We start from the raw sequence: 24,970 nt of genomic DNA, 5'->3' as shown, positions 1-24,970 counted from the left end.
TTTGGAATGCCCAGTTTTCAACAAAGAAATATATGGTAGGCAAATGGTCAAGTATGGGCTATATACTGGAAAAAAAAAAAGAAAATAGGACTCACCCTCAAACCCAAGTCATCATAACATCTCTAGTATTGTATACTCCAATATTGTAAATATGCTCAGAGAGCTACAGGAAACATTGGAGAATGGGACAGAGGAAATCAGAGAAATGCTAAGAGAGCACTCCAAAGAGTTGAAATCAATCACAATAGAACTGGTGAAGATAAACAAAGCACTAACAGAGGTAATTAATTCACCAAAGACGATCAACATATTAGAGCCAACAAGAACAAAAAAGAAACAAATGAACAAACCTGAATTTAGATCCATTGAAATTACTCAATCTGAGAAAGAAAGAAGAATGAAGAAAAGTGAAGAGAACCTAAAAAATGTTGGGACACTATCAAGTGTACCAACATATGTATCATAGGAGTCCTAGAATGAGAAGACAGGGAATATTTGAAGAAATAATGATTGAAAATATCCCAAATTTGATCAAAGACACGAATCTACATATCCAAGGAGCTCAACGAACCCCAAATAGGATAAACTCAAAGAGATCCACACCGAGACATATGATAATCAAACTGTCTAAAGTCAAAGATAAAGAGAGAATTCTCAAAGGAGCAATAGAAGGGTCTTGTTATGTACAAGGATCCTCAATAAGATTAACAGTTGATTTCTCATCAGAAATTATGGAGGCCAGAAGCCAGCAGAGTGGCATATTCAAAATTTTCAAAGAAAACCACTGTCAACCAAGAATATTATATCCAGCAAAATTATCATTCAAAAATTAAGAATTTAACATATTCCAAAATCAGCAAAAATTGGGAGAGTATGTTGCTAGTAAACCTACCCTCCAAAAAATGATAAAAGAAGTCCTTCATCCTGAAGTGAAGGGAAACTAAAGGTAATATGTAAATATAAGAGTCAGTATAAATGTATTTCTGGTCAGTACTTCTTTTATTTCTATGTTATTTAAAAGATAGCTACATAAAATAATAAATCAATGTCTGTGGACACACAACATATAATGATGTAATTTTTAACACTAACGGGGGGGGGGTGGGGAACAGATCTATATAAGCAGTTTTTGTATAATGGGAAGGCAGCAATGGAGGAATTGGGCAACAAAATTATGACCTAGAAAAGAAATTGCAAATGACAACCTAACTCCTTTCTTATCAGTAATTACATTAGATGCGAGTGGGTTAAATTCTAATTCAAAGGCAGAGATTAGAAGAACAGATTAAGGAAACCATGAGTCAACTATTGCTATGTACAAGAGAAGAGACTCATTTTAGAATCAAAGACAGAAATGCAATGGAAGTGAAAGAATGAAAAAATATATTCCATACAAACACTAACCAAAAGAGAACTGGAGGGACCATATTAATATCACACAAGATAGACCTTAATGCAAAAATTGCTGTAAGAGATAAAGAAGGCAATTATATATTGATAAAAGTGTCAATCCATCAAGAAGTTACAACAATTATAAATGTACCTATCAGCAGACTCCCAACATATGAAGCAAAAATGACTGGTGAAGGGGAAAATAACGATTGTAGATAGAAGCCTCAACACCCCAACTTTCTGTTGGAAAAAACTGGACAAATGATAAACCAAGAAGTATAAGATTTGAGTAATATAAAAAGGAACTATTTCTAACACAGAACAATCCATCCAAAAACAGCAGAATACACATTCTTCTCAAGTACACATGGAACATTCTGGATAGACCATGTTAGGCCACAAAATGTGTCAATAAATTTTAAATGATTGAACTCATACAACAAATTAACTCTGACCACAATGGAATGAAATTAGAAATCAGTAGAAGGAAAATTGATAAATATGTGGAGGCAAAAAGTATATACCCTTAACCAGGGCATCAAAGAAGTTACTAAATGCTTGCAGGTTAATGGAAATGAAAACAAAACAACCCAAACTAATGGAATGAAGCAAAAAGAATGCTTAGAGAAATTTTCAGCCATGCCCACATTAAAGAAGAATGATCTCAAACCAATAACCTGACCTTCCACCTTGATGAACTATAAAAAGGAGAGCAAACCCAAAGCCAGCAGAAAGAAGGAAATACAGTTTAGAGTGGAGATAAGTGAAATAGGAAACAGCAGAATCAATAAAAGCCAAAGTTGGTTCTCTGAAAAGATCAACAAAATTGGCAATTTTTTAGCTAGACTGACCAAGAACAAAAGAAAACTAAAATTACTAAAATCAGCAATAAATTGGGAACATTACTACAGATATTTACAGGAACAAAAAAGGAATATAAGAGTACTATGAACATTTGTATGCCTTCAAATTAGATTACCTAGATGAAATGGATACAGTCCTAGAATCAAACTGCCAAAAATGACTCAAGAAGAATGAGAAGATCTGAATAGGACTATAACAGACATAATAAAAAAAAAATCTTCCAACAACAAAAAAGGTCTAGGACCAGAGGCTCTGCTGGTAAATCTATCATAAAACACATCAGTCTTTCTCAAACATTGTAAAAAAAAATAGAGAAGGAAATGCTCCTAACTTGTTCTATAAGGCCCATATTACCCTAATAACAAAGCACCAGGAAGAAAACTAGAGACTACTATCCTTAACAAGTACATATTCAAAAGAGACAAAAAAAAAAAAAAAAATCTAGGAAAGTCAATCCAGCAGTATATTAAAAGGATTATTAGACACAGGACTAACTTATTTCAATTTGAAATAAATACTCAGGAGAATTTAAAAGAAAGTAGAACACAAATATGTATAGCAGCATTTTCCACAATAGCCAGAAAGTGTAAACAACCATGATGTCCATTAGCCAATGAATGAATAAACAAAATATGGCATATCAAGGCAAAAGGCTATTATTCAGCCATAAACAGGAATGATTTACTGATATATGTTACAACATGGAACCTTGAAAACATACTATGTGAAAGAAACTGGCTACAAAAGGCCACATGCTGTAGTATTCCATTTAAATGAACTGTCTAGAATAGGCAAATCCATAGTCACTGAAAGCAGATTCATAGTTGTCAGAGGACGCAGAAAGGGGTAATGGGGCATGATGCTTTTTGGGGTGATGAAAACTTTCTCTAATTAGTGATGGCTGTGCAACATTGAGAATGTGCTGGAAGCTACTGAATTATACACTTTAAAATAGTTAAAATGGTGAATTTTATGTTATGTGAATTTTATCTCAATAAAAAATCATAAATTTTTTTATGATTTCTTCTCACAGAAATTGAATCTTGTTGAAGTTTTAATTTTTCTTTCCCCTATCACTATTGAGGTTGAGCATATTTTTTCCTAGCTCATTTGCATTTCCTTTCTGTGAAATCCTTATTAATCTCGTTTGCCTAGTTTTCAATTTCATTGTGCGTGCATATATTCATGTATTTTTTTCAGTAAATTATAAGTTACTCCAGGGAAACAAGTTTTTAAGAGGCCCCAGAAAGATGGGTGGGAGTTAGAGTAGCAGAGGATAAAGATGAAAGTATCCCAGGATTTGGCATGTTACTTGGGGAGGCAGAAATGTCATTTGTTATCTCAAAGAGAGTGAGGTTCTCATAATGGCCAATTAAATAAGAAATCTAACATAGTCAAAGATTTAATTTTTGTCTCCATGCATGTAAGGAAAGAGGGACTTCAATGATCTTCATCTGGTGTGAGAAGGAAATTTTGTCAAATCTCGACTTTTGTAAAAACAGGCAGATCAACTGTCATATTATAATAAGGGCAACTATGATTCACATGCCTCAGCAACAATTTCTGAAGTTCAAATACCTGCAAAATTTCTTCATGCAAATAACAAGTTACAAGGGAAGATTGATTTTAAAACAAAAAACAGAAAAAAATTTATAACACTTCATGAATATTTATACTTCTTCAGAGTGAAAAATAGGCATGACATTCATTTTCTAACTAGATTGAAGAAATGGACCTGGAGATATACAGAAATAATCTGTAATCAATTTTGTAAGTGGCTTATTGGAAACTATCTCTTTAATGTCATTCTACAGTATTGTGAGGAATGTGAACCATATATGCTGAATCTACAGTTAGGGGACAGTAGCACCAAGATTTATATAAAAAAAACCTCTGTCTCATTCCCCTGGGGTCCTTCACTCAAATAGCAAAAGTGTAGGTGGTTCTGTTGCTCGTGAAAAGCATGGAGTTCAGAAATAAAAGATCTGGGTTAACATACTTGACTTCCAGCTTGACTGGACTCTTTGAATTCTGTTTTTTCCAAGATGAAAAGCCTTGTCAGTCATCAAATTCCTAGAAGTAGTTTTTGTGGTTATTATCACCGTTCTTCCAAGGGTGAACTCTGCTACTACCTGCTAATAACAAACCACTCTTCCCTCAAGGGAAGATGAAGCAATTATTTGCTGTTTGTCTTTAATTTGGGGCTTGGGGATTCTTGCTCTCCTGGGTCCTTTCCATGGTTTACAAAGTTAGATCCCATGTCCATTGTTCAGAAGCTGTGAATGAGAGTGTGAATATATCTTCTTTGCTTGCAAACTGGTGACTCTTCTCCCTGTTGTAAAACCATTTTGAGACAGTTAGACTCACCTGCTTTACTAGATTCTGGGTCTTCTATAGAGAAATGGAAGAACTGTCCTATGCCTTGTAGCTGAAGGTATCTGTGCTGTGCTTTTCACCTAAGGGGCCATGTCAGAGCAGGAGAAGAATTTAGATTCAGCCATATGAGTATATGTCTTTGTGTGTTTATGTGTGCATGTATCCAGGGTATGTTTCTGATTCCTAGCATGACTCTATCCCTCCTCAAACCAGAGTATGAAAGACAGCTCCATCTAAAATAATTAATGTGGAAATTGACCAGCTATTACTTTGAACCTGAACTACTGCAATAGCTTCTGATTATGGTTCCTACTGTAACCCTTGACTTCTTATAATCTCCTCTTCACCCAGTATTCAGAATGAACTGTAAAATGTTTAAATTATTCCCATAAACCTTTTAATGGGTTTATATTGAAATTGTCTGTTATGATGGAAAAAGCTTAATATGATCTGGCTCCTAGATAATTCTATGATCTCATTTCTTCCCCTTGTTTCCTGTGCTCCTTAATTTTCTCTGTTCCTGAATCATACCTAGCCCTTTTGTCTCTCAAGGTCTTACACTTGCTGTTCCTTCTACATAGAACGTCCATTTCTAAAATCTTCATATGGCAGGCTCTTCTATATTATTCAAGACACATTTTAATGGCCCTCCCAGAATAAGCTTCCTTATCACATAACCCTCTTTTAATTTTACAATATCTATCAAGATCTTGAATATACACACCCTACACTTCCATTTCTACGTATTTATCAAACAGATATATTTGCTCATGTAGAAAAAGACATGTTAACATTTCTATTTATTGTAATATTGTTAGAAATAACAAAATATTACAAACTAGCTAAATGCCTATTTGACAGCTAATTATCTCTGTATTGTGGTAAACTGATATTAACAAGCTAATGAACTGTAAAGCTGAACACAATTCTTAGGTAATAACATAGCAGGATTTTAACATAGTAGACTCTACAACCCAGGGATTTTTAGAGAACCTCTTTCTGAAATTGGAGAATTTGTAGTTATTCAAAATGCTAGTTAATCCCTAAAATGAGTGATAAATCTTGTAATGATGCAGTGTCTCACCTCTCAAAGAGAAAGACTTTGGAACTGGTAAACAGTCTTTATATATTACATGAAATATATTTTTAATAGGTAGAGCCATCAAATTCTCCCTTACTGTTTTGTGAATGTTTACAAGAGTAAGACTAAGACTTACTGACTGAAGAAAAAGCAGAGAGGAATGACTTTATTAGCTGAGAATAAGAAGTGTTAGAAAATAACAAGAAAAATATCTAGTATGAATCACTGGTATAAAACCTAGGTGTTTTGAGGATTGAGTCGGAGTGATCATTTTGAATTGAGGAAATAATTAAAGTAGGAACTGTAAAGAGAAACTAGTCTTTGCTATCCCTCTTCCCGAACATTCATTTAGAAAGAGGAATGGTGGACTGAAAATGTCAAGGATAGGGAAGGAGTTTTGTTAGAAGAACGGGCAGCTTTACCACAAAGTATGTCACTAGATATTTTATATTATCTGCATAGATTCCATTAGTATCCTTGCCTTGATTATTTTCATATGATGTTTCTACCAAGTCTCCAAATGCTGATTTCTGGAAGAATCAGAACTACCACTGAATTATCTAACCTTTATCCAATCCAGGAAATATAGTGTTAGTTAGCCAAAGGGTGTGTGGGAGGAATAAGGAAGGTTAAGAGAGAGCAAGAGACCAATTGGAGAAAATCTAGTAGTCTTTCTAAAAACTGGTAATTGACCCAAACCTGGATCTGATATCCTACTCTCAGATTTCTGTCGTGAACTCCTGGAATCCTCAAATCTGAACCTGTATGATATGACAAATAATTCTGATGTTCATCTCTCCATCTCTCTTTTCATCTCCAGCAACAAACATCAGCATGAGGAAGGATAATCAGAGCAGCGTGTCTGAATTCCTTCTCCTGGGGCTCCCCATTCGGCCAGAGCAGCAGGACATGTTCTTTCTTCTCTTCCTGGGCATGTACCTCACCACGGTGCTGGGGAACCTGCTCATCATCCTGCTCATCAGGCTGGACTCTCGCCTCCACAACCCCATGTACTTCTTCCTTAGCCACTTGGCCTTCACTGATGTCTCTTTCTCATCTGTCACAGCTCCAAAGATGCTGATGAACATGCTGACAAGGAGTCAATCCATCTCCTATGCTGGGTGCCTTTCCCAGGTATATTTTTTCTTATTTTGTGCTGATCTTGACAGCTTCCTTCTCACCTCAATGGCCTATGACAGGTATGTGGCCATCTGTCACCCCCTTCACTACACCACCATCATGAGTCAGAGCTCATGTTTCTTGCTCGTAATTGTGTCCTGGGCCCTATCCTGTGCCAGTGCCCTGGTGCACACCCTCCTCCTGGTCCATCTCTCTTTCTGTGGAGACAACACCATTCCCCACTTCTTCTGTGACCTCTCTGCCTTACTTAAGCTGTCCAGCTCTGACACCACAGTCAATGATCTGGTTATCCTCACTGTGGGGTCGGTAGTCATTATGGTCCCATTCATCTGCATTCTTGTGTCATATGGCCACATCGGGGCCACCATCCTGAGGGTCCCCTCAACCAAGGGAATATACAAAGCTTTGTCCACCTGTGGGTCTCACCTGTCTGTGGTGTCTCTGTACTATGGGGCAATAATTGGGCTGTATCTTTCCCCCTCATCCAGTAACTCCAATGACAAGGATGTCATAGTGGCTGTATTGTATACTCTGGTCACTCCCATGCTAAATCCCTTTATCTACAGTCTGAGGAACCGGGATATGAAAGGGGCTCTGGGAAATATACTCAGTAAAGGAAGATGTTCACCATGATGGGGACGGTTTTCCATACAACCTAGATGCAAGACTTGCTCCGCCTGCACATGCAATGTGAGCGTCTTTTCCTCTCTGAATAGTTGTTTCTTATTGTATTTTGATGTGTCCTCTTTCTACAGCCACTCTTTCACCTTGAACTTAATTTTCTTCTGATCATTTGGAGTATTAAAATTATAACTGCCCAATAACATTTGTCTTTATATATGGTATCTCTTGCACTCCAAAGTTAAATTTTTTATAATAGTCACAGCTTCCCACTTTTTTGTTTTTATAGTTTCAGCCTGTATTTAGCAGAGCATTTCCCCTTCTTAAGAAAATGAAATTATTTCTGATAGTTTCAGGATTTTATTTTTGAGTTTAATTCTTTAATAATTTTGGAATAAATTTTTTGAATGACATTAATTAGTGATCTAGTTTTACATTTGTTTCAAATTTCTTATCCATTGTCCAAATTCTGGTTTTTAGTTGTGAGCATATAGTGATGGCATAATGATTAGGTTCATGTGTCAACTTGGCCAGGTGATGGCGTCCAGGTGTCTGGTCAAGCAAGCACTGGCCTAACCATCACTGCAAGGACATTTATGACTGATTAACAAACCAGAAAGCTGGTTTATTAAATCATCAGTCAGTTGATTGCATCTGTGGCTGATTACATCAATGAAGGCATTGTCTTTCCTCAATGAGAGAATTCAATCAGCTGATTTAATCCAATCAGTTGAAGACTTTTAAGGGAGAAGAAAGAGAAGTTTCACTTCTTCTTCAGCCAGTCAGTCTTTCCTGAGGAATTCATTAAATACCCCCATCGGAGTGCCAGCTCACAGCCTACCCTATGGAATTTCTCTTCAGCCAGCCAGCCTCTCCCGGGGTGTTCACTGAAGACCTTCATTGGAGGTGGCCGTTCCCTGCCTGCCCTAAAAAAGTTGGTCTCGTGTGTCTCCACAGTTGCATAAAATACTTCTATGAATCTCATATTTACAGATATCTCCTGTTGGTTGTGTTTCCCTAGAGAACCCTGGCTAATACAGCTGGTGACATCTGATTTACTGTTTGTGTGTGTATGTGTGTTTGTTTTGTGTGTGTGTATGTGAGTGGGGCCTTGCCAAAAATTGAAATGAAGTGGTTCTCTGCAAAAAGCCAGGAAAATGTTCCAGATAAAATTGGTATAGGCCCATGTAGTGAACTAAAACTTGTTTGGAACCCTCTGTGTCTTACAATGGCCAACTATAGAGTAAGGCATGACAGTGAGAATACAGATGGTAAAGCGATTCTTTAGGTAGTTGTTATTATGGATGATCAGTCCATTATGATAAGGAAGTTCAGTCTTTGAGTGTATAGGTTTGAGAATGCCTAGGCAGGATATCAGGAAATCTGGGCAACCTGAACTGAATTCAGGGCAGGACCTCAGTGTAGTTTAATCAAAATATATCTGAAATATAGTTTTCATAGAAAATGTAAAAGTTTTGTCTTTAGTCCATGAGAAACTAACTGCCTCTACTCAAGGCAAAGGTAACCAAATTAATTACTATACCTCAGTTACCTTGACAGGTATTTCCATAGCCATTATTCCATTTACTCTTAACAATTTCTGTAAAGAAGGGAATTCCAAATAAGAGAGGTTTAGCAGCTAGCTTAGTGCCACCAAACCAGCAACATTTAGTGGAATTGATACTCAAATTACTGTATGTGTGAGGTCAAAGTCTGAGCCCTTCAAATCCCTTCAGTATTTTTCAGATTGAGCAATCTTTTAAACTCTTTTACTGGAAATTTTATTTTAAACTTTAAAAAATATTGAAATAGCATACCAAACATTGAAATAGCATACAAACAAAAGAGCATATTTTATATATATGCAATTTAAATTTATATAGGATGTTATATATATGTATGTTTATGTAAACGACACACTTTAAACAATAATGTTAAAAGAAATATGCAGTTAACAATCTCTAATCTTAAATATTAGAAAACTAAAAATATTGGTGAAACCCCTCATGCCTCTTCTTCACTTGTATATTCTTCCCCTCTTGAAGGTACCCCCATCTTACACATTTTTAATATTCTGTTATTTTATTTGTAGTTTTAACTCTTCTATACTGATCCTTCAATTTTGTTTATTAGAATTGCATGTAAATGGAATAATAAGATACGTCTTCCTTTTTTATTAAATTGCTTTATCAAATAAAAAAACATTTCCAAACAAAACAAAGCGATGGAAAAACAAATATCCCAAGATAACTTAATTCCTTCCAATACTCAAAAAGAAAATTAATGAACCATAATCACATAATATTTTCTTCTAGGTTTTGCTTTTGTCATCTAATATTGCCCTTGTAAATTTAACTCATATTTTATAATATTCCACTCTAAGTATAGAACTCATTTATCTCTTCTATTCTCTAGGGATATTTTATTTCTTTTCAGCATTTTGCTATTATGAACAATGCTGCTGTGAACATTCTTGTACATGCAGCCAGTGCATGTATGCAATAGACCCTGTAAATTATATACCCAGAAGAACAATTACTGGATTGCAGGCCTGTATGCTCCACTTAATTATGCCTGGTAAACTCTCTTCTAAAATAGTTATGCTAATTAAAATCCCCATCAGCAGAGTATGAGGCCCTATTAAATTTCCTTTTCTCCAACACATGGTATTGGTAGGCTTTTTAATTTGGGCAGAAGAATAGAAAATTATATCTCATCTACTTTCTATGTCCCTTATTTTTAAAGTAGAGCAGCTTTGTCCATATTTATTGGATATTTATGGGAGTGACGCCTGGTTTTCCACCAAAATTTCATGACCTCCTTCCCAAGAGTGAAGTTGACACTGGGAGGCAGCTGACACATTTCTTATTAATCTAGGTAATACATTGTCCCCAGGGGAAGAGAATGTGTGTTATTTTCTGACCAGCAATTTAAAGACACTTGTGGGTCTTCTCCAATCTTGACTGAAAGCACATCACCCTTGCTGGAGATTGGTGAGCCTGGTCCCTGAATTATCACATAGTGAAAGTCATTTACCAACTAGGAGACCTACCTGGATCTTTACAACAGTCATCATTGCCCTTATTATTACCAAATTCCTCTATGTGAAATACATGATTATGTCTATTTTCCTTCTTTTCTATTAGAATGTTCTTCTGTTGTCTATCATTTTGTTGATCTTCATATGATCTGGAAGTGAATCCTTTGTCAATTATGCACACTGCAAATGTCTTCTATCATTTGATGATTGTTACTTTTTTATTTTTACTATCAATGTCTTATTTTTATTGTACTTAGTTATTAATGCATTTTTCATGATCTGTGTGCTAATTAGTTCTTGATTTAAAATTACTTCTTTGAAGAAGCCACCTTGTAAATGGCAAACATTGCATTTTGTGGACAATAAGGAAGAGATATGAAATCAGGAAAGGGATGGAGGCTGAGGAAGGATACACTCTGGTGGCATCTTGCCTTTGCATAAGTAGCTACAGAGCAGAGTTCAGTTGGCTGATGAGGTACCACAGTGTCAACGTCAAGGTAAATGCCCTTCGCACTCAAAAGTATCAATAGCAATTCAACACACACACAAGCTTACACAAACACCTTACAACTAGTGGTTGTTATGGGCAAAACATTGTCCAGAGTCAGAGGAAAGTTTGTGACCCTGGAAAATAGAAGCCAATGGAGTTCCTAGAGTGAAATTAATGTCCCTGTCGTAATTAATACTGTGTGGTAAAATGCTGAGCTAGGGACCATTACAAATTAGAATAATCAAATATCAGCAGGAAATGCTTTGATAACAATTCAACAGAACTCGGTTATTATAGCACTTGGAAATTCCTATCCCATGATAGATTTTCGAACTAGCATTGGTTACTAAATCATGTGCTTTTGTATTGTGGTATAAGCCAAATATACGTGAACTTTAACATGAAAAAAATACTTCCCTGTCCCAAGTACATGAAAATAAACACAATCTTTTTTCATGTAAAATTTAAAAATTTGGCTTCACTCCTGAAGTCTTTGAAATACATGGAATTCATTGTTTTAATGTAGTGTGAGATAGAGATTAATTTAAATCCTTTTCATACTACTAATGAGGTTTTAAAAATTATTTTAATTATTCATCTTTGCTCCACTACTCTGGCAATGCTAACTGATCATTTATCTGATTTTTGCATAAGCATAAGTTCTTACTTGGATCCCTATTCTATAGCTTTATTTTTATCTATGCATCATTACCCTATTTTCTTAATAACTATGGATTTATGATGCCTTATTACATGCAGAGATCAAGTAAAGCTAAGCAGTGTATAATATAATCCATGATCCAGAACTTCCACTCCTGGCTATATTTACAGCAAAATCAAGCTTCTATGAGAATGTTCTTAGAAACTTTATTCTTGGTAGACAAAAACAGAAACAATCCAACTATCCATCAGCCACAGAATGGTTAACTAGATTGTCATATGTTCACTCTGTGGAATACTGTAGAATACCACAGAAAATAATGAGCTACCGATATATATAACACTTCATATCACTTCATGTTCATAAAATTGAGGGACAACTCTCATATACAAAAGATTGTATATTGTTTGGCTCCAATTATATGAAGTTCAAAAGCATGCAACCATAAACAGTGATGATAGAGATCAGATGAGCATTTACCCCTGGGAGGATACTGATAGGAAGGAGAAGAAGAAAGCTTTCTGTGGTGCTGGAAATGGTCTATACCTCACCCGAGTGATCCTTTCATTAGTGTTTAGAAAAGAAATACAAAAACATGAAAAGTTAAAATGTGTGGTCTTCAGAAACTATTTATAAGTTAGGCTGCAATAAAAAATTAAGAAAACTCCAATTAAATAATAAACTTCTATATAATGAATTTGTCAAAAAGAAATTACAATAGAAATCAGAAATTGTTTTCAAAATAAATGATATGACATATTGGACTTGTGGGATTCTGGTAATGTGGTGCATAAATAGAAATTTAAAGATTTAAACACATGTATCATAAAAGAAAAAAGGCATAAAATGAATTATCTGGCTTCTCTTTCCATCCATTACAAAGTGATACCAGACTTGCCTTCTCACAGAAAATAAAAAATTGGGTAAATATATATAACAAAACAGTTTGTAGGCATTAAACAACAGTCAGAGAAGACCTGTGATTCTTGAAAAAAAGAAAGCTATATTAAATGCAATTTACATTTGCCCTGTACTGTTACCTGGAGGTACATTCCAGACAACAACTCAAGTTCAGATTGCTGGTCTCAAAATTGAAGGTCAGAGGTTGGAATTCGGGGCTGCTGAGGCAACTGGAATTAGTGTGACAAGGTACCTACAATGAGGGTGCTGTACAAAATTCAGAAGCATACAAGGCATTAACATAGATACTTGGCCAAAGACTGGGATGAGAATGCACAGGGCAAGACTTACCAGAGACCTCTGCTACAGAGACCATGGAGGGGTGATGGTACCACTAGTGTCCTGGTCCATCCAGAGTGGAGAGACCTTACTGAGCACCTCAGATATTCAGCTGAGACCCAAGGAAAGCTCTGCCTTAGGAGTATGACCATGCCCTAGAGGGAGGGCCATGTCCAAGAACTAAGGACAAAGTTGAAATATGCCTGGAATAACAAAGAATAAAATAAATTCAGAAAGCATAAGGGATCTACCAATAATTTAACCACCTGCCAGAATGAAAGTCAACAGATTTAAAAGAAATCAACATAAACCACACTCCCTACAAAATCCACCATCCAGAATTTCCAGAAAACACTGGAAAATTTCTTAACACATGAAGAAGGGTAAAAAGTGCACCACGGTCGAGAAAGGGGCAGTGAATAGTAACAGACTGCAAGAAAACACAGATTTTGGAACTGATCAAAAAGACTTAGAAGCAGTCATCCTAGGTAGGTTTTATGACAGAAAGGAAAAGATGGATAAAATGAGTGAACAGATGAACAGTCTCAGCAGAAAAAAGGAAACATGAATAAAAACACAAAGGTAGATTCTATAATTAAAACATTAAATAGCTGAAAGGAAGAATCACTTTAAGAAAGAAAGAGTATGTGTGCTCTTAGCAAACAAAAAAAATTAACCACTCTGAGGAAAAGAGAAAAAAATGTTTGCAAAATATGCACAGAAAGTCAGTGGCTTCTGGTATAATGGCAAGTTGTCTAAAACATACACAATTTGAGTCACAGAAGGAAAGAAACAAGAGATAATGGAGCTGAAAATTTATGTGAAGAAATAAAAGCATAACTTTTCTAAAATTTGGTTAAAAGCATCAACTTAAAGACCCAAGAAGCTGAGCAAATCAAATTAAAGATAAATTTTTAAAAAACACACCTAGGCTCATCATAATCAAATTGCTGAAATCCAAAGATAAAGAAAAAACCTTCAAAACCTCCAGATAAAAAAGGCAGACTACATCCTGGGGAAGACCACTTAAGACACAATTTGTCAGGGCTATGGTTAGGGTGAAACAAGTGAGGCTTAGTTGTAGAACTACAGGATTGGATCTGTCTTCAAAATTTTGATGTTTTGTTCACCATGGAGATTTTGCATTCATTATTATTTTGTAAAATATGGTATTAAAATATTATTTATTTATAATTAATGGGTTTTGGTTACCCCTTAAATTTTGCATGAGACAAATTTTTACATGTGCTTCACTCATCTCATCCTAATCACACCTTGAACAGCAATACTTTTTTTTAAAAATTTGGTTCTTTTTAAAATGCTTAATGGGTATTTAGTACTACAACAGATTTCTTCCAAAATAACTTATGCTATCAACATAACCTAAAATACTCTAGGTTAACCTCTCCAGGTGTTTTAAAGACAGGGTGTTATCTACCCAAGGGGACTTTGGAAAGGTGTGGAGATGGTTATGATTAGCCTAATGACTGGAGCTGCCTCTAGCATTTAGTGGTCAGTGTCCAGGGATACTGAATGTCTTGAAAGGCACAGATCATCCTGCACACAAATAATTATTCCATACAAAATTTCAAGAATACTCCCACTGAAAAATACTCATATCCAAACATGCAAACATTTTTTCCACTTTCCAAATATTATTGCATGGTGTTGTATATCACTTTCTCTCTCTATATATATTTTTTTATCACTTTAAACATTTCTTACTTTTTTGACATACATGATGTGGTAAACTAATAATAATATTCATAAAATTTCTCAAAACATAAAAATTAAAATATGACATTCTAAGAGCTTGATTATCAAGATTGCTCTGAAATGTGTATGTGTGTATTTATAAAGCTACAAGCTCACAATCAGTAGTTTTATAAAGAGATCATAATATGCTTAAAATCATTTTGGATCACTGAAATGAAAGCAAAACACTGAAAAACTTGTCAGAAACAGTGAAGTTCCCTGTCCTAACTCTCAAGGAACAACTAACATCCTTTATTATGTGATAGTAGTGGATAAGGTTGCTCTCTTTCCATCCACAAATTTATTTCCACAGGTAGCCACAGTACTTTTGTTTCCACTATTAGAACTCTAATTCCTGTAGTTATGGAATTAACTATGGTTAAAATAAAAGGACTGTAGGAAGTTATAACATCTTAGACTATAATTGATCACTAATGAATCACTAATGAATCAGTTAATTTTCCAAATTCTCTATTTCATAACAATTCATGAGAAGCAGCATTGAAGAAATTAAGATATAGAGAAGTTTTAGAATTAGTGTCCATATGTTAAAGTGATGTAACTAGTTCATTTCCCCTTGGTTTTTTGGAAGCCGTATACTATAGTCTATGCATCTCAGAAAGAGAAGTAGACTTATATAATAGAATAGGTATGAAGAAGTCATTGTTTAGAAGTCTTTCCAGAACGGAGCTTGTCCTCCTGTGGTTCCCAACTCTCCATGGTATTTCTATTTTATGGGACAATTATGGAACTGTACATCTTCCCATCATCAAACAGCTCCAATGACAAAGACAAAACTGCTTCTGTGATGTACACAGTGCTCACCCCTATGCTGAACCCCTTCATCCACAGCCTGAGGAACAAAGACATGAAAGGGGCCCTGAGGAGACTTCCCAGTAGGGAGTTATTTTTCTGCAGATTCCTTCTTGAAAAACTCTGAGGGTGACCTCCTTTATCCACACTTCCCTGTTTCTGGTCACTTGCTTGGACTGGTCCTCCTGCCTCCTCCGCTCCACCCTGTGAGTTCATGCAGACCCCCAGGCACTGTCACACCGCAGGGATGCTTGCTGTAACCATCTGTGTTCTTTGAACCAATTTCTTTTTTCTTCAGTTTTATTTTGTGTCTCTTTATTTTGCCATAAGCCTCAAGATCTGGCACACAAAATAGCACATTATCTCAGTTGTCTTCAAAGTGCCAAACATCTTTTAAGCCAGGAGTGGAAATTATCATCCTTAACAATTACAGTATTGCCTTATACACAAGAAAAAACACAAAAGAAATGCTTGCTTTGTTATATGTTTTCCTTTCAGGAAATTGAAATTCTGATTGTTCTCTGGATCGTTAGGCATGTTTTCTAAGCTGTTTCTTCTCATTCTTTAAGTTTTTGATGTCTTCATTGAAGAATATTAGAACTGTCAAATGTGATGGTTTTTGGAGATCATAATTGTCTTTAGTAGCATTTATGTGGACTGCATCTGAATTTGTATCAATGTTTGTGAAACCTTGTTGTATAGATAATTAAGACACTCATAAAATATCTCTAGGAAAATTACTGATAATCCATACTTTAGCAAGCAGCTCCTTAGCTTCTCTCTCAATTTTTAAAATATTTTTTCAGAGCTACAAATCTCAATGTCACTCCTTGAATTTAAGGAAGGAAATTCAGAATTCTGGCTTACCTAATAGAATAGCTGATTAATTACGAGCTTGTGTTTCCTATGGTTTCTTAAAATTTAAACCCACTGCAAGACTTTGGCTGGTGATTCTGACATGGAGCCTGGATTGAGAACACTTAGACTAAGTAATTAAGAGCAACATATGCAATGCAAAGATGAATCAAGATGCATATCCTGATAACAAACATCTACATCTAAACTGGGAATTGCTATAGGTAATTGATATGGTATAAACCAGGAGGAAAATTCTGCCAAATTTTGCAACACAACTGAAAGAACCTCTTATACTTGGAAGCTCTGTAAAAAATGAAATTTAGGCCAAAGGTAAAGATACATCCCTTGGTGAGTAATTGAAAGTGGTTACATGTAACTCCGGCCATCCTGTAGCTAGTGAGTGGAACACTATTCTCTGGGGACTCATTTTCTGGAAGATCATAATTTTCAATTTCTGCTTCCTTTGTGCCAGGAGTTAAGTTCTCAGCTACTCCCTTCCTTCTCTTATTCTACTGTCAGTTGCAAGGAGAAACACATCTGCTTTTTCACACATGTACCTTGGAAATCTCAGCCAAATATCCCAGCTCATGTCTTTCAAGTTCTGCCTTGAAAGAGATATTAGATTTCAGAATAGACCTTTGTCAAGTTCTCTGTCACTTCAAAACAAGAATTGCCTTTCCTCCAGTTTCCAATAACACGTTCATCATTTCCTTCTAAGGCCTCATAGGAAGTACATTTAGCATCCAGATTTCTATCAACAGTCTCATCAAAGACATATAGTCCTCTTCACTCAAGCTCCCCACAAGTCTTCTCGTCTCTGTGCATTACCCAATTCCAAAGCTGTTTTCACATTTTTGGTATTTGCAATGGCAGCACCCAATTCTCCAGTTACCAAAATCTATTGGTTTCCTAGGGTACTAAAGCACACATTGGGAAGTGGGTCAGGTTAGATAATGGGAATTTATTCACTCACAGTTTTGAGGCTTGGGAAATTTCCAAATCAATGTCTTCAAGGCAAGACTTTCTCCCCAAAGACTGTGACATTCCAGGGCTGGCTGCTAGTGATCCTTGGTTCCTCTCACATGGCAAGTATATGGCAGTGTCTTCTTGTCTCTTCCTTGACTTTCAGGTTCCATTTCAGCTTCTTGCTTTCTGTGGCTTTCTCTCTCTCATGTCTGAATTCATTATAAAAGGCTCCAGTAATAAGATTAAGACCCATCCTGATTGGGCTGGTCCACACAAACCTGAACTGAATTAATCTCATAAAGTTTATTACACATAATGGACTCAAACCCAGAGGAATGCATTAGATTTAAAAACATGTTTTCCTATGGTGCATACAGCCTCAAACCACTGCAGATATAAGGGCCTGTATATAGAAAACTACAATATATTGCTAAAAGAATTCAAAGAAGGCCTAAATAAATGGAAGGATATTCCATTTACATGGATTGGAAGATTATTATTAAGATGTCAGTTCGACCCAAAGTGATTCATAGGTTCAACACAATCCTAATCAAAATACCAACAGCCTTCTTGGCAGAAATGGAAAAGCCAATCATAAAATTTATATGGAAGGGTAAAGGGCCCCAAATAGCCAAAGCCATCTTCAAAAAGAAGAATGAAATAGGACTCACACTTCCTTAACTTAAAACTTATTACAAAACCCCCATAATAAAAACATGGCAATGGCAGAGGATGGACATATCAACCAATGAAACTAATTGAGAGCTCAGAAATCAACCTTTGCATTTATGGCTAGCTGATTTTTGACAAAGGGGCAAAGGCCAGTCAACTGGGAAAGAATAGTCTTCAACAAATAGTGCTGGGAAAACTGGTTCTCCATTTGCAAAAAAAAAAGGAAGACCCCTACCTCACACCTTAAACAAAAATCAACTCAAAATGGTTCAAAGACCTAAATTTTAGAGCCAGAACTATCAAACTGCTAGAATAAAACATAGGGAAGCTGCTTCAAGACCTTGTGTTAGGCAATGATTTCTTGGACTTTACACCCAAAGCACAAGTAACAGTGGTTAAAACAAAACAAAACAAAACAAAACAAAACAAAAAACCAATAAATGAGACCTCATCAAAATTACAAACTTGTGTGTCTCAGAGGACTTTATAATGAATATACAATTGCAACCTACACAATTGAAGAAAACAATTGGAAACCACATATTCAACATAGGTTTAATATCCAGATTACATAAAGAATTCCTTTAACTTAACAATAAAAAGACATAAAACCCAATTAAAAAGTGGATAAAACTTTAATTGATATCTCTCCAAGAAGATATAGAAATGGGCAGAAAGCATATGAGAACATGCTCAACATCATTAGTCATCAGGGAAATGCAAATCAAAATCACGAGATACCATTTCACACCCATTAGAATGGCTGCTAGTAAAAAAAACAGAAATTACAGTTGTTAGAGAGGATGTGAAACAGGAACTTGCATTTATTGTTGGTAGGAGAGTGTGAAATAGCGCAACCTCTTTGGAAGACAGTTTGGCAGTTTGGCATTGTGTTAATTATGGAATTACCATATGAAGTAGCAATCCCACTACTAAGCATATACTCCAAAGAATTGAGATCAGAAACCAAACAGATATTTGACACCGATGTTAATAGCGGCATTATTCACAATTGCAAAAAAGATAGAAGCAACCCAAGTGTCCATCAAGCAATGAGTGGATAAACAAAATGTATTATATACGTACACTGAAATATTATTCAGCCATAAAACCGAACAAAGTCCTGTTCCATGCGACAACATGGATGAACTTTGAAGACATCACGTTAAATGAAATGTGGCAGACATAAAAGGACAAATATCGTGTGATCTCATTGATATGAAGTAATTAGAATAAGCAAACGTATGTCAGAGTCTAGAATATAGGTTACCAGGGGACAGGGTGGAGATAGGGAATAGGAAGTTTAGGATTAAAAGGTACAGGGTTCCTATTTGGGACTATGGAAATGTTTTGTTAATGGATAGTGATGATGGTAGCACAACATCGTAATTAAGAGCAGTGAAACATATACATGAATATGATTAAAAGGGGGAAATGTACTGTGCTGGTTTGTATATATTATGTCCCCCAGAAAAATCCATATTCTTTGATGCAATCTTGTGGGGGGAGATATATTAGTATTGATTAGATTGGAATTCTTTGATTGAGTGTTTCCATGGAGACGTGACTCAATCAACTGTGAATGAAATGTCTGATTGGATAATTTCCATGGAGGTATTATGCCACCCATTCAGGGTGGGTGTTAATTGGATCAATGGAGTCATATAAAGAAGTTCACAGACAGAGGACCTCAGAGCAACCGAGAGTGACATTTTGGAGGAGCTGCAACTTACAGAGACATTTTGGAGAACAAACCCAGGAGCAAGCAGATGCCTAAAGAAGAATGTCATGGGAGAAAGCCATTTTGAAACCACAACTCAAGAGTAGACCAGCCACATGCCTTCTGAGCTAACAGAGGTTTTTGTGGATGCCAATGACCATCCTTAAGTGAAGATACCTGATTGTTGATGCCTTACCTTGGACACTTTATGGCCTTCAGACTGTAACTTTGTAACCAAATAAACCCCCTTTATAAAAGCCAATCCATTTCTGGTATTTTGCATACTGGTGGCATTAGCAAACTGGAACATGTACACTTATACATATGGCAACATAACAAAAGTTAAAAAAAAATCCATGGAACTACACTACTCAAATAGTGAATCCTAAGTTAAACCATAGCTGTAGTTAATAGTACAATTATAAAAATGTGCTTTCCTTAATCATAACAAATATTCCACACCTATGCAAAGTGTTAATAATAGGGTGGTAAATGGGAATCCTGTATTTTATACATGATTGTTCTATAAACCTACAACTTCTCTAATAAAGAAAAAAATCTTTGACTTTTCCTTGAGTTTAGGAGAAGCTATCTTCAAATCAGTACCTCATTCTGTAGCTTCAGCACACAATTCAAAGAAAGTGGACCATTAAATTTTGGTATTTTGAATCTCTTGCTTTCTAGAATTTCTCTAAAATACATTATTTTTATATATTTAATTTTCCCCTATACTTCAAAATCAACCTTGCTGATTTTTTTCTGCTTACAAGGAAAGCCCAAGAGAAAGCATTATAGTGAGAATACATGTAGAAGCCCGAGTTTTTTCAGATGAAACCTCAGGAAGAAAGGAAGATGTCACTCAGATGGTTGAACATGTATGCTTGTGAACAGTGTCTTGGGTTCTCCAACCATGCAGAGGTATATGCTAAGAATGAGTCATATCACTACTGATCCAATGATCATTGACCCTGAAATAGACTAAACAAAGTGGTCTTCTTTTTCAAAGTGTGAAGAGAGGGGTGTTCTGGTTTGCTAATGCTGCCGTGTTGCAAAATACCAGAAATGGGATTGGCTTTTGTAAAGGGGGTTTATTTGGTTAAAAATTTACAGTCTGAAGGCCATGAAAATGTCCAAATGAAGGAATCAACACAAGTATACCTTCACTGAAGGAAGGCCAATGGCCTTTGGAAAATCTGTTAGTTGGGAAGGCATGTGGCTCGTGTCTCCTGATTCCGAGTTTTGTTCTAGCTCCTCTCTCAGCAACTGTGCATTCTTCAAAGTCTCTCTCTTGCTTCAGGACCTCCTTCTGTCTGTGAAAACTTTTATAAGACTCCAGTGATTCAATTAAGACCCACCCTGAATGGGTGGGGTAATACCTCCATGGAAATTATCTAATCAAAGGTCTTGCCCATATCTCCATGGAAACACTCAATCAAAGGGTTCCAACCTAATCAATACTAATATGTCTGCCCCCACAAGATTGCATCAAAGAACATGGCATTTTGGGGCACATAGTACATCAAAATCAGTACAAGCGTAATGTTTTCATGAAAGGTTTGTGAGAGATTCAAGGCAAAATTTGTCCAATTGCGTTTGTATGACTTTGTCACCAGGGACTTCCAAACATTAGTTAGTTTAACTGATTTGCATTGTTTTGGTAACTTACCAGCATTTAATATCTATCTAGTCATCCATCCATAAATAGAGCTACTATTTACCCATTCAGCAGACAAGACAATCAAAATAAAGTAAATACTAGACAACTATATTTCTTAATACCATTATTTCAGTTCTTATGTAGGGTTTTTTTTCAACTTTGTACTGATTTCTTTCAATTTATTCTTTAAGTTGTCCTCTGATTTGCCAATATTGGGGGGTTTGAGGAGCCAGTTTTCAAGCAGCATATTGACTTTAGCATGCTATGTCAGTGATATATACCCAAATGACATTATTTGGCATGATTGCTCCTGTTGTCCCAATTCTCTTCTTATTTTACCTGTATTTCAGTGGTATGAGGAATAATTATTTGACAAACTAGTCTTTCTGGCAATTGATTTTCCATCATATTTTGGGCTTTCTTTACTAAAGTACCTATTATATATTCAATAAATTGTTTATGAATATTTTGATCAGAAAGTCAATTCAGAATTTTAGTCCATAAGCCAATTTGTGCTTTGAAAACTCTATCATCTAAAGTAAAAGAACCCAGTTCTGAGCCTGGCACAAAGCCTAAGCATAAACTCTATGAGTTCTCTCTTCCTCACCCTGGATGAAGGGGGATGAGAAAAGACAGGTGCCTGGGTGACTATCTCCTCCCAAGGAATGGCCCATAGACCAGGCCTGGATCCTTTGTTTCAGACTCAGGTGTTTATTCTCCAATGTTTGTAGGAAGGGAGGTATTGAGTCCCTTCCATATGCCCAGGTCTTGGTGAGGCAGTTCGAGAAAGCTAAAAGTAAACCAAATCCCTCTTCATTTGACATGCTTACAACTTTTTAGGGTACAATGAATCAGTCTTATATGTGTTTTTAAAGTTGGTTAAGGATCTTGGATGAGGAGAGAGAGCCTTGAGCAGGACTCAGAACATCATGTATTTTTGAGAAGTTGAGGGTTACCTGAGGCATCTGTCCTAGAAATTACAGTGGTGGCAAGCTGTGACTATGGGAGAACATTGTAGAACAATATGACAAAATGTAAATCTCACATATTAGTCATTTTTCTGTGGGTTTAATAAGTTCTTTGTTTGAGTGTGATTTTTCCAACTCTGATAATGAAAAGTTAATTAAAACATCCCCATTCTAATAAATTGCTTTTTATTTAAACTTCACCTTCTCATGACACCTACTTTGACCATCCTACTTAAACTTGAATTGTTCACTGATAGTCCTTAGCCCCGTTCCTGGTTTACTCCATGACACTTTTCAGTAATTGCCATGTCATTCATTTTACTGTTTTGAGTTTTGTGTTTGTGTTTGATTGTGTAATTATTTGTTTTGTTTTTTATCTGCTTCCTTCCGTTAGAATGTAAACTATACCAGATAAAGTATTTTTATCTATTTTGTTCACTGCTGTCTCCCACAGCCTAGATTAGAGTCATATTTATGAAATCCTTAATAAATATCTATTGAAAAAAAATGAATAAATGAGTGAATAAATTCATTTAGTCATTGCAAAATACTTCTTAAGAGACTTGAGATTTTAAAAATTATTGGAGATAATCCCTAACATTTATTGAGCATTTCCATATATCATGCTCTGATAAGAATTTTCATGTGAATTTTCTTGTTTAATCCTCACACTACTATTATTCCCACTTTATACTTAAGGAATATGGAGCTTACAGTTAGTAAGTGGCAAGACTGAACTCAGTTCAAGAGGTAACTTTGTCAAGATCCCATGGCATTTTCCCTTCCTTTCTTCTACCTTCTGAACAAGGCAGAGTCCCTGCCCTACAGGGCTTCTCTTGGCAGTGGGGAGACCTGCAAGCTTTAAAGGAAGTACAGGAGCCTTGCTCTGTAGAACAGTGATAGGCTTCCTCTACTACTGTGGATGCTTAAGAGGCCAAGAGGGACTGTGTCCCCTCCTGCCACAGACCTGAAACCACAGTCAGGCAGCAAAGAGCCCAGGGTGTCACTGACTTCAGAGACACTTTCCCCAAGGACCTCATCGACTCAGCCCCTTTGGCCCCTGCAAGGCTCCTCCCTAAGAAAACAGCAGGGATTTGTTCAAAAGGCCTATGCTGGCTGTTGCTTTGTCATGGATCTTGGGTATCTTTCCCCTAGTGTCTTCTTTCAGTCTGTAAATTAAATCCTCCTGCCCAATATTCTGTTTCTGGTAAACAGATATGCAAATCTGTAAAGGTCCTCAGGCCACAGGGGCTGCACCTTGTTCTTTGGATCCCGAGTCTCTTGGATAGGAAGAGAAGACTCAGGTAACAGCTGGAGCAGGAGGTACCTGAATTTATTAAGGACTAATATAGGTCAGAATGGCCAGGATCTTGCTCAAAAAAATGGGAGTGTGTGCAAATAAGAGACAGGTGTGTGTGTTGTATGCATCTTCACATGTGTGTCTCACTAACTCACATATGGAATATCTCTCTACCTGGATGTGCAGTGATCAGGTGAGGCTAGAAATCCCTTTTGAACAATGCATGTGCTTTAGTTGCTATGTCCATATTGTTTCTGTATTGTTTGTGTGATTCTGTGTGTTATGATTTGAATATGTGTGACTGAGTGCCATATATACATATATATACATACACATATATACATATATATATACATACACACACATATATACTACTTTTCAGTTATCTGTGTTATTCTTTATGGATTGCGAGTGTTTTGAGTTGATGGCAGCATGTTTATTTATGAATTATGTGTGAATTCTTGTGAAACAGATTTACAGTCTATAGTGTTTATTACCGTCATCAGTCTGGAAGTTTACTTAGTTAGGACTCTATGAACTGAAATGAACAATAAATGTTTGAATCAGTAGTTCTAAAAACACTAAAGTTATTTTTCAGGTATAAAGAATTACTGTTGCAAGTGGAAAAAGGACTTCTTTATATCCATTGCTTGCTATGGAAGACAAAACACATAAGGCCCTCCTTTCATACTACATATATTTTGTAAAAAATTGATGTTTCCCCTAACTTAAGAGACTCAGTTTTATTTGTTGGTACAATTGTCACTTTCACATATCAGCTTGTCCAGTTTTTTGGTCAAGCAAACACTGGTCTGGTTGTTACTGTGAGGGAATTTTGTGGACATAAATCATCGGTATGTTGATTGCATCTATAAATGATTACATCTACAATGAGCTGAGGAGATTCTCTTCAACAATGAGAAAAGTTTCATCCCAAAATTTGAAGGCTTTAAAAGGAGTGATGATTTCAGCAGTCAGAAGAGAGAATTTCCATCTCAATAACAGCCAGCCAATTTCTCTGAGGGAATTAGTTGAAAACCTTCATTGGAGTTTCCAGCTTGCAACCTGCCCTATAATACGGACTTATTTAGAGGAAACACCTGAGGGTGGGAAAGGCAAATCTCAACTGCGGTTTTGTTTTTTGCTTTCTGATATTAAGGGAAAAAAGTTCTAAGGTGTTTAAGAAACACCTCCCCACACCTTCTCATAAGTAAAGATTTATAAAGTATATAGAAAAAAAATCCAAAAGATATTCTCCCTTGCATTCTAAATAATGAAACTGCCACCTGAGAACGTGAAATGAATAGTCCAGATGTTTTGGAAACAAAGCTCTACCAAAAAATACCTTCTCCTTACC

At 36.0% G+C, this 24,970-nt stretch overlaps 1 protein-coding gene across 1 annotated transcript in view; it reads left to right on the top strand.

Annotated features, from left to right (window-relative positions):
- Positions 1 to 6,547: 6,547 nt before the first annotated feature.
- LOC119545312 (olfactory receptor 50-like) overlaps positions 6,548 to 24,970 on the top strand; it is a 32,985-nt gene continuing 14,562 nt past the window's right edge. Inside the window, exons 1-2 of the mRNA XM_037850810.1 lie at positions 6,548 to 7,036; positions 22,047 to 22,054. Of these exons, the coding sequence (XP_037706738.1) occupies positions 6,548 to 7,036; positions 22,047 to 22,054 (497 nt within the window). The remainder of the gene's footprint in view (positions 7,037 to 22,046; positions 22,055 to 24,970) is intronic.

This window comes from Choloepus didactylus, chromosome 10 (assembly GCF_015220235.1).
Source record: "Choloepus didactylus isolate mChoDid1 chromosome 10, mChoDid1.pri, whole genome shotgun sequence".
Classification (NCBI taxonomy): Eukaryota; Metazoa; Chordata; class Mammalia; order Pilosa; family Megalonychidae; genus Choloepus; species Choloepus didactylus.
The sequence above is the reverse complement of the archived record's forward strand: the minus strand, read 5'-3'. Positions and strand labels throughout refer to the sequence as shown.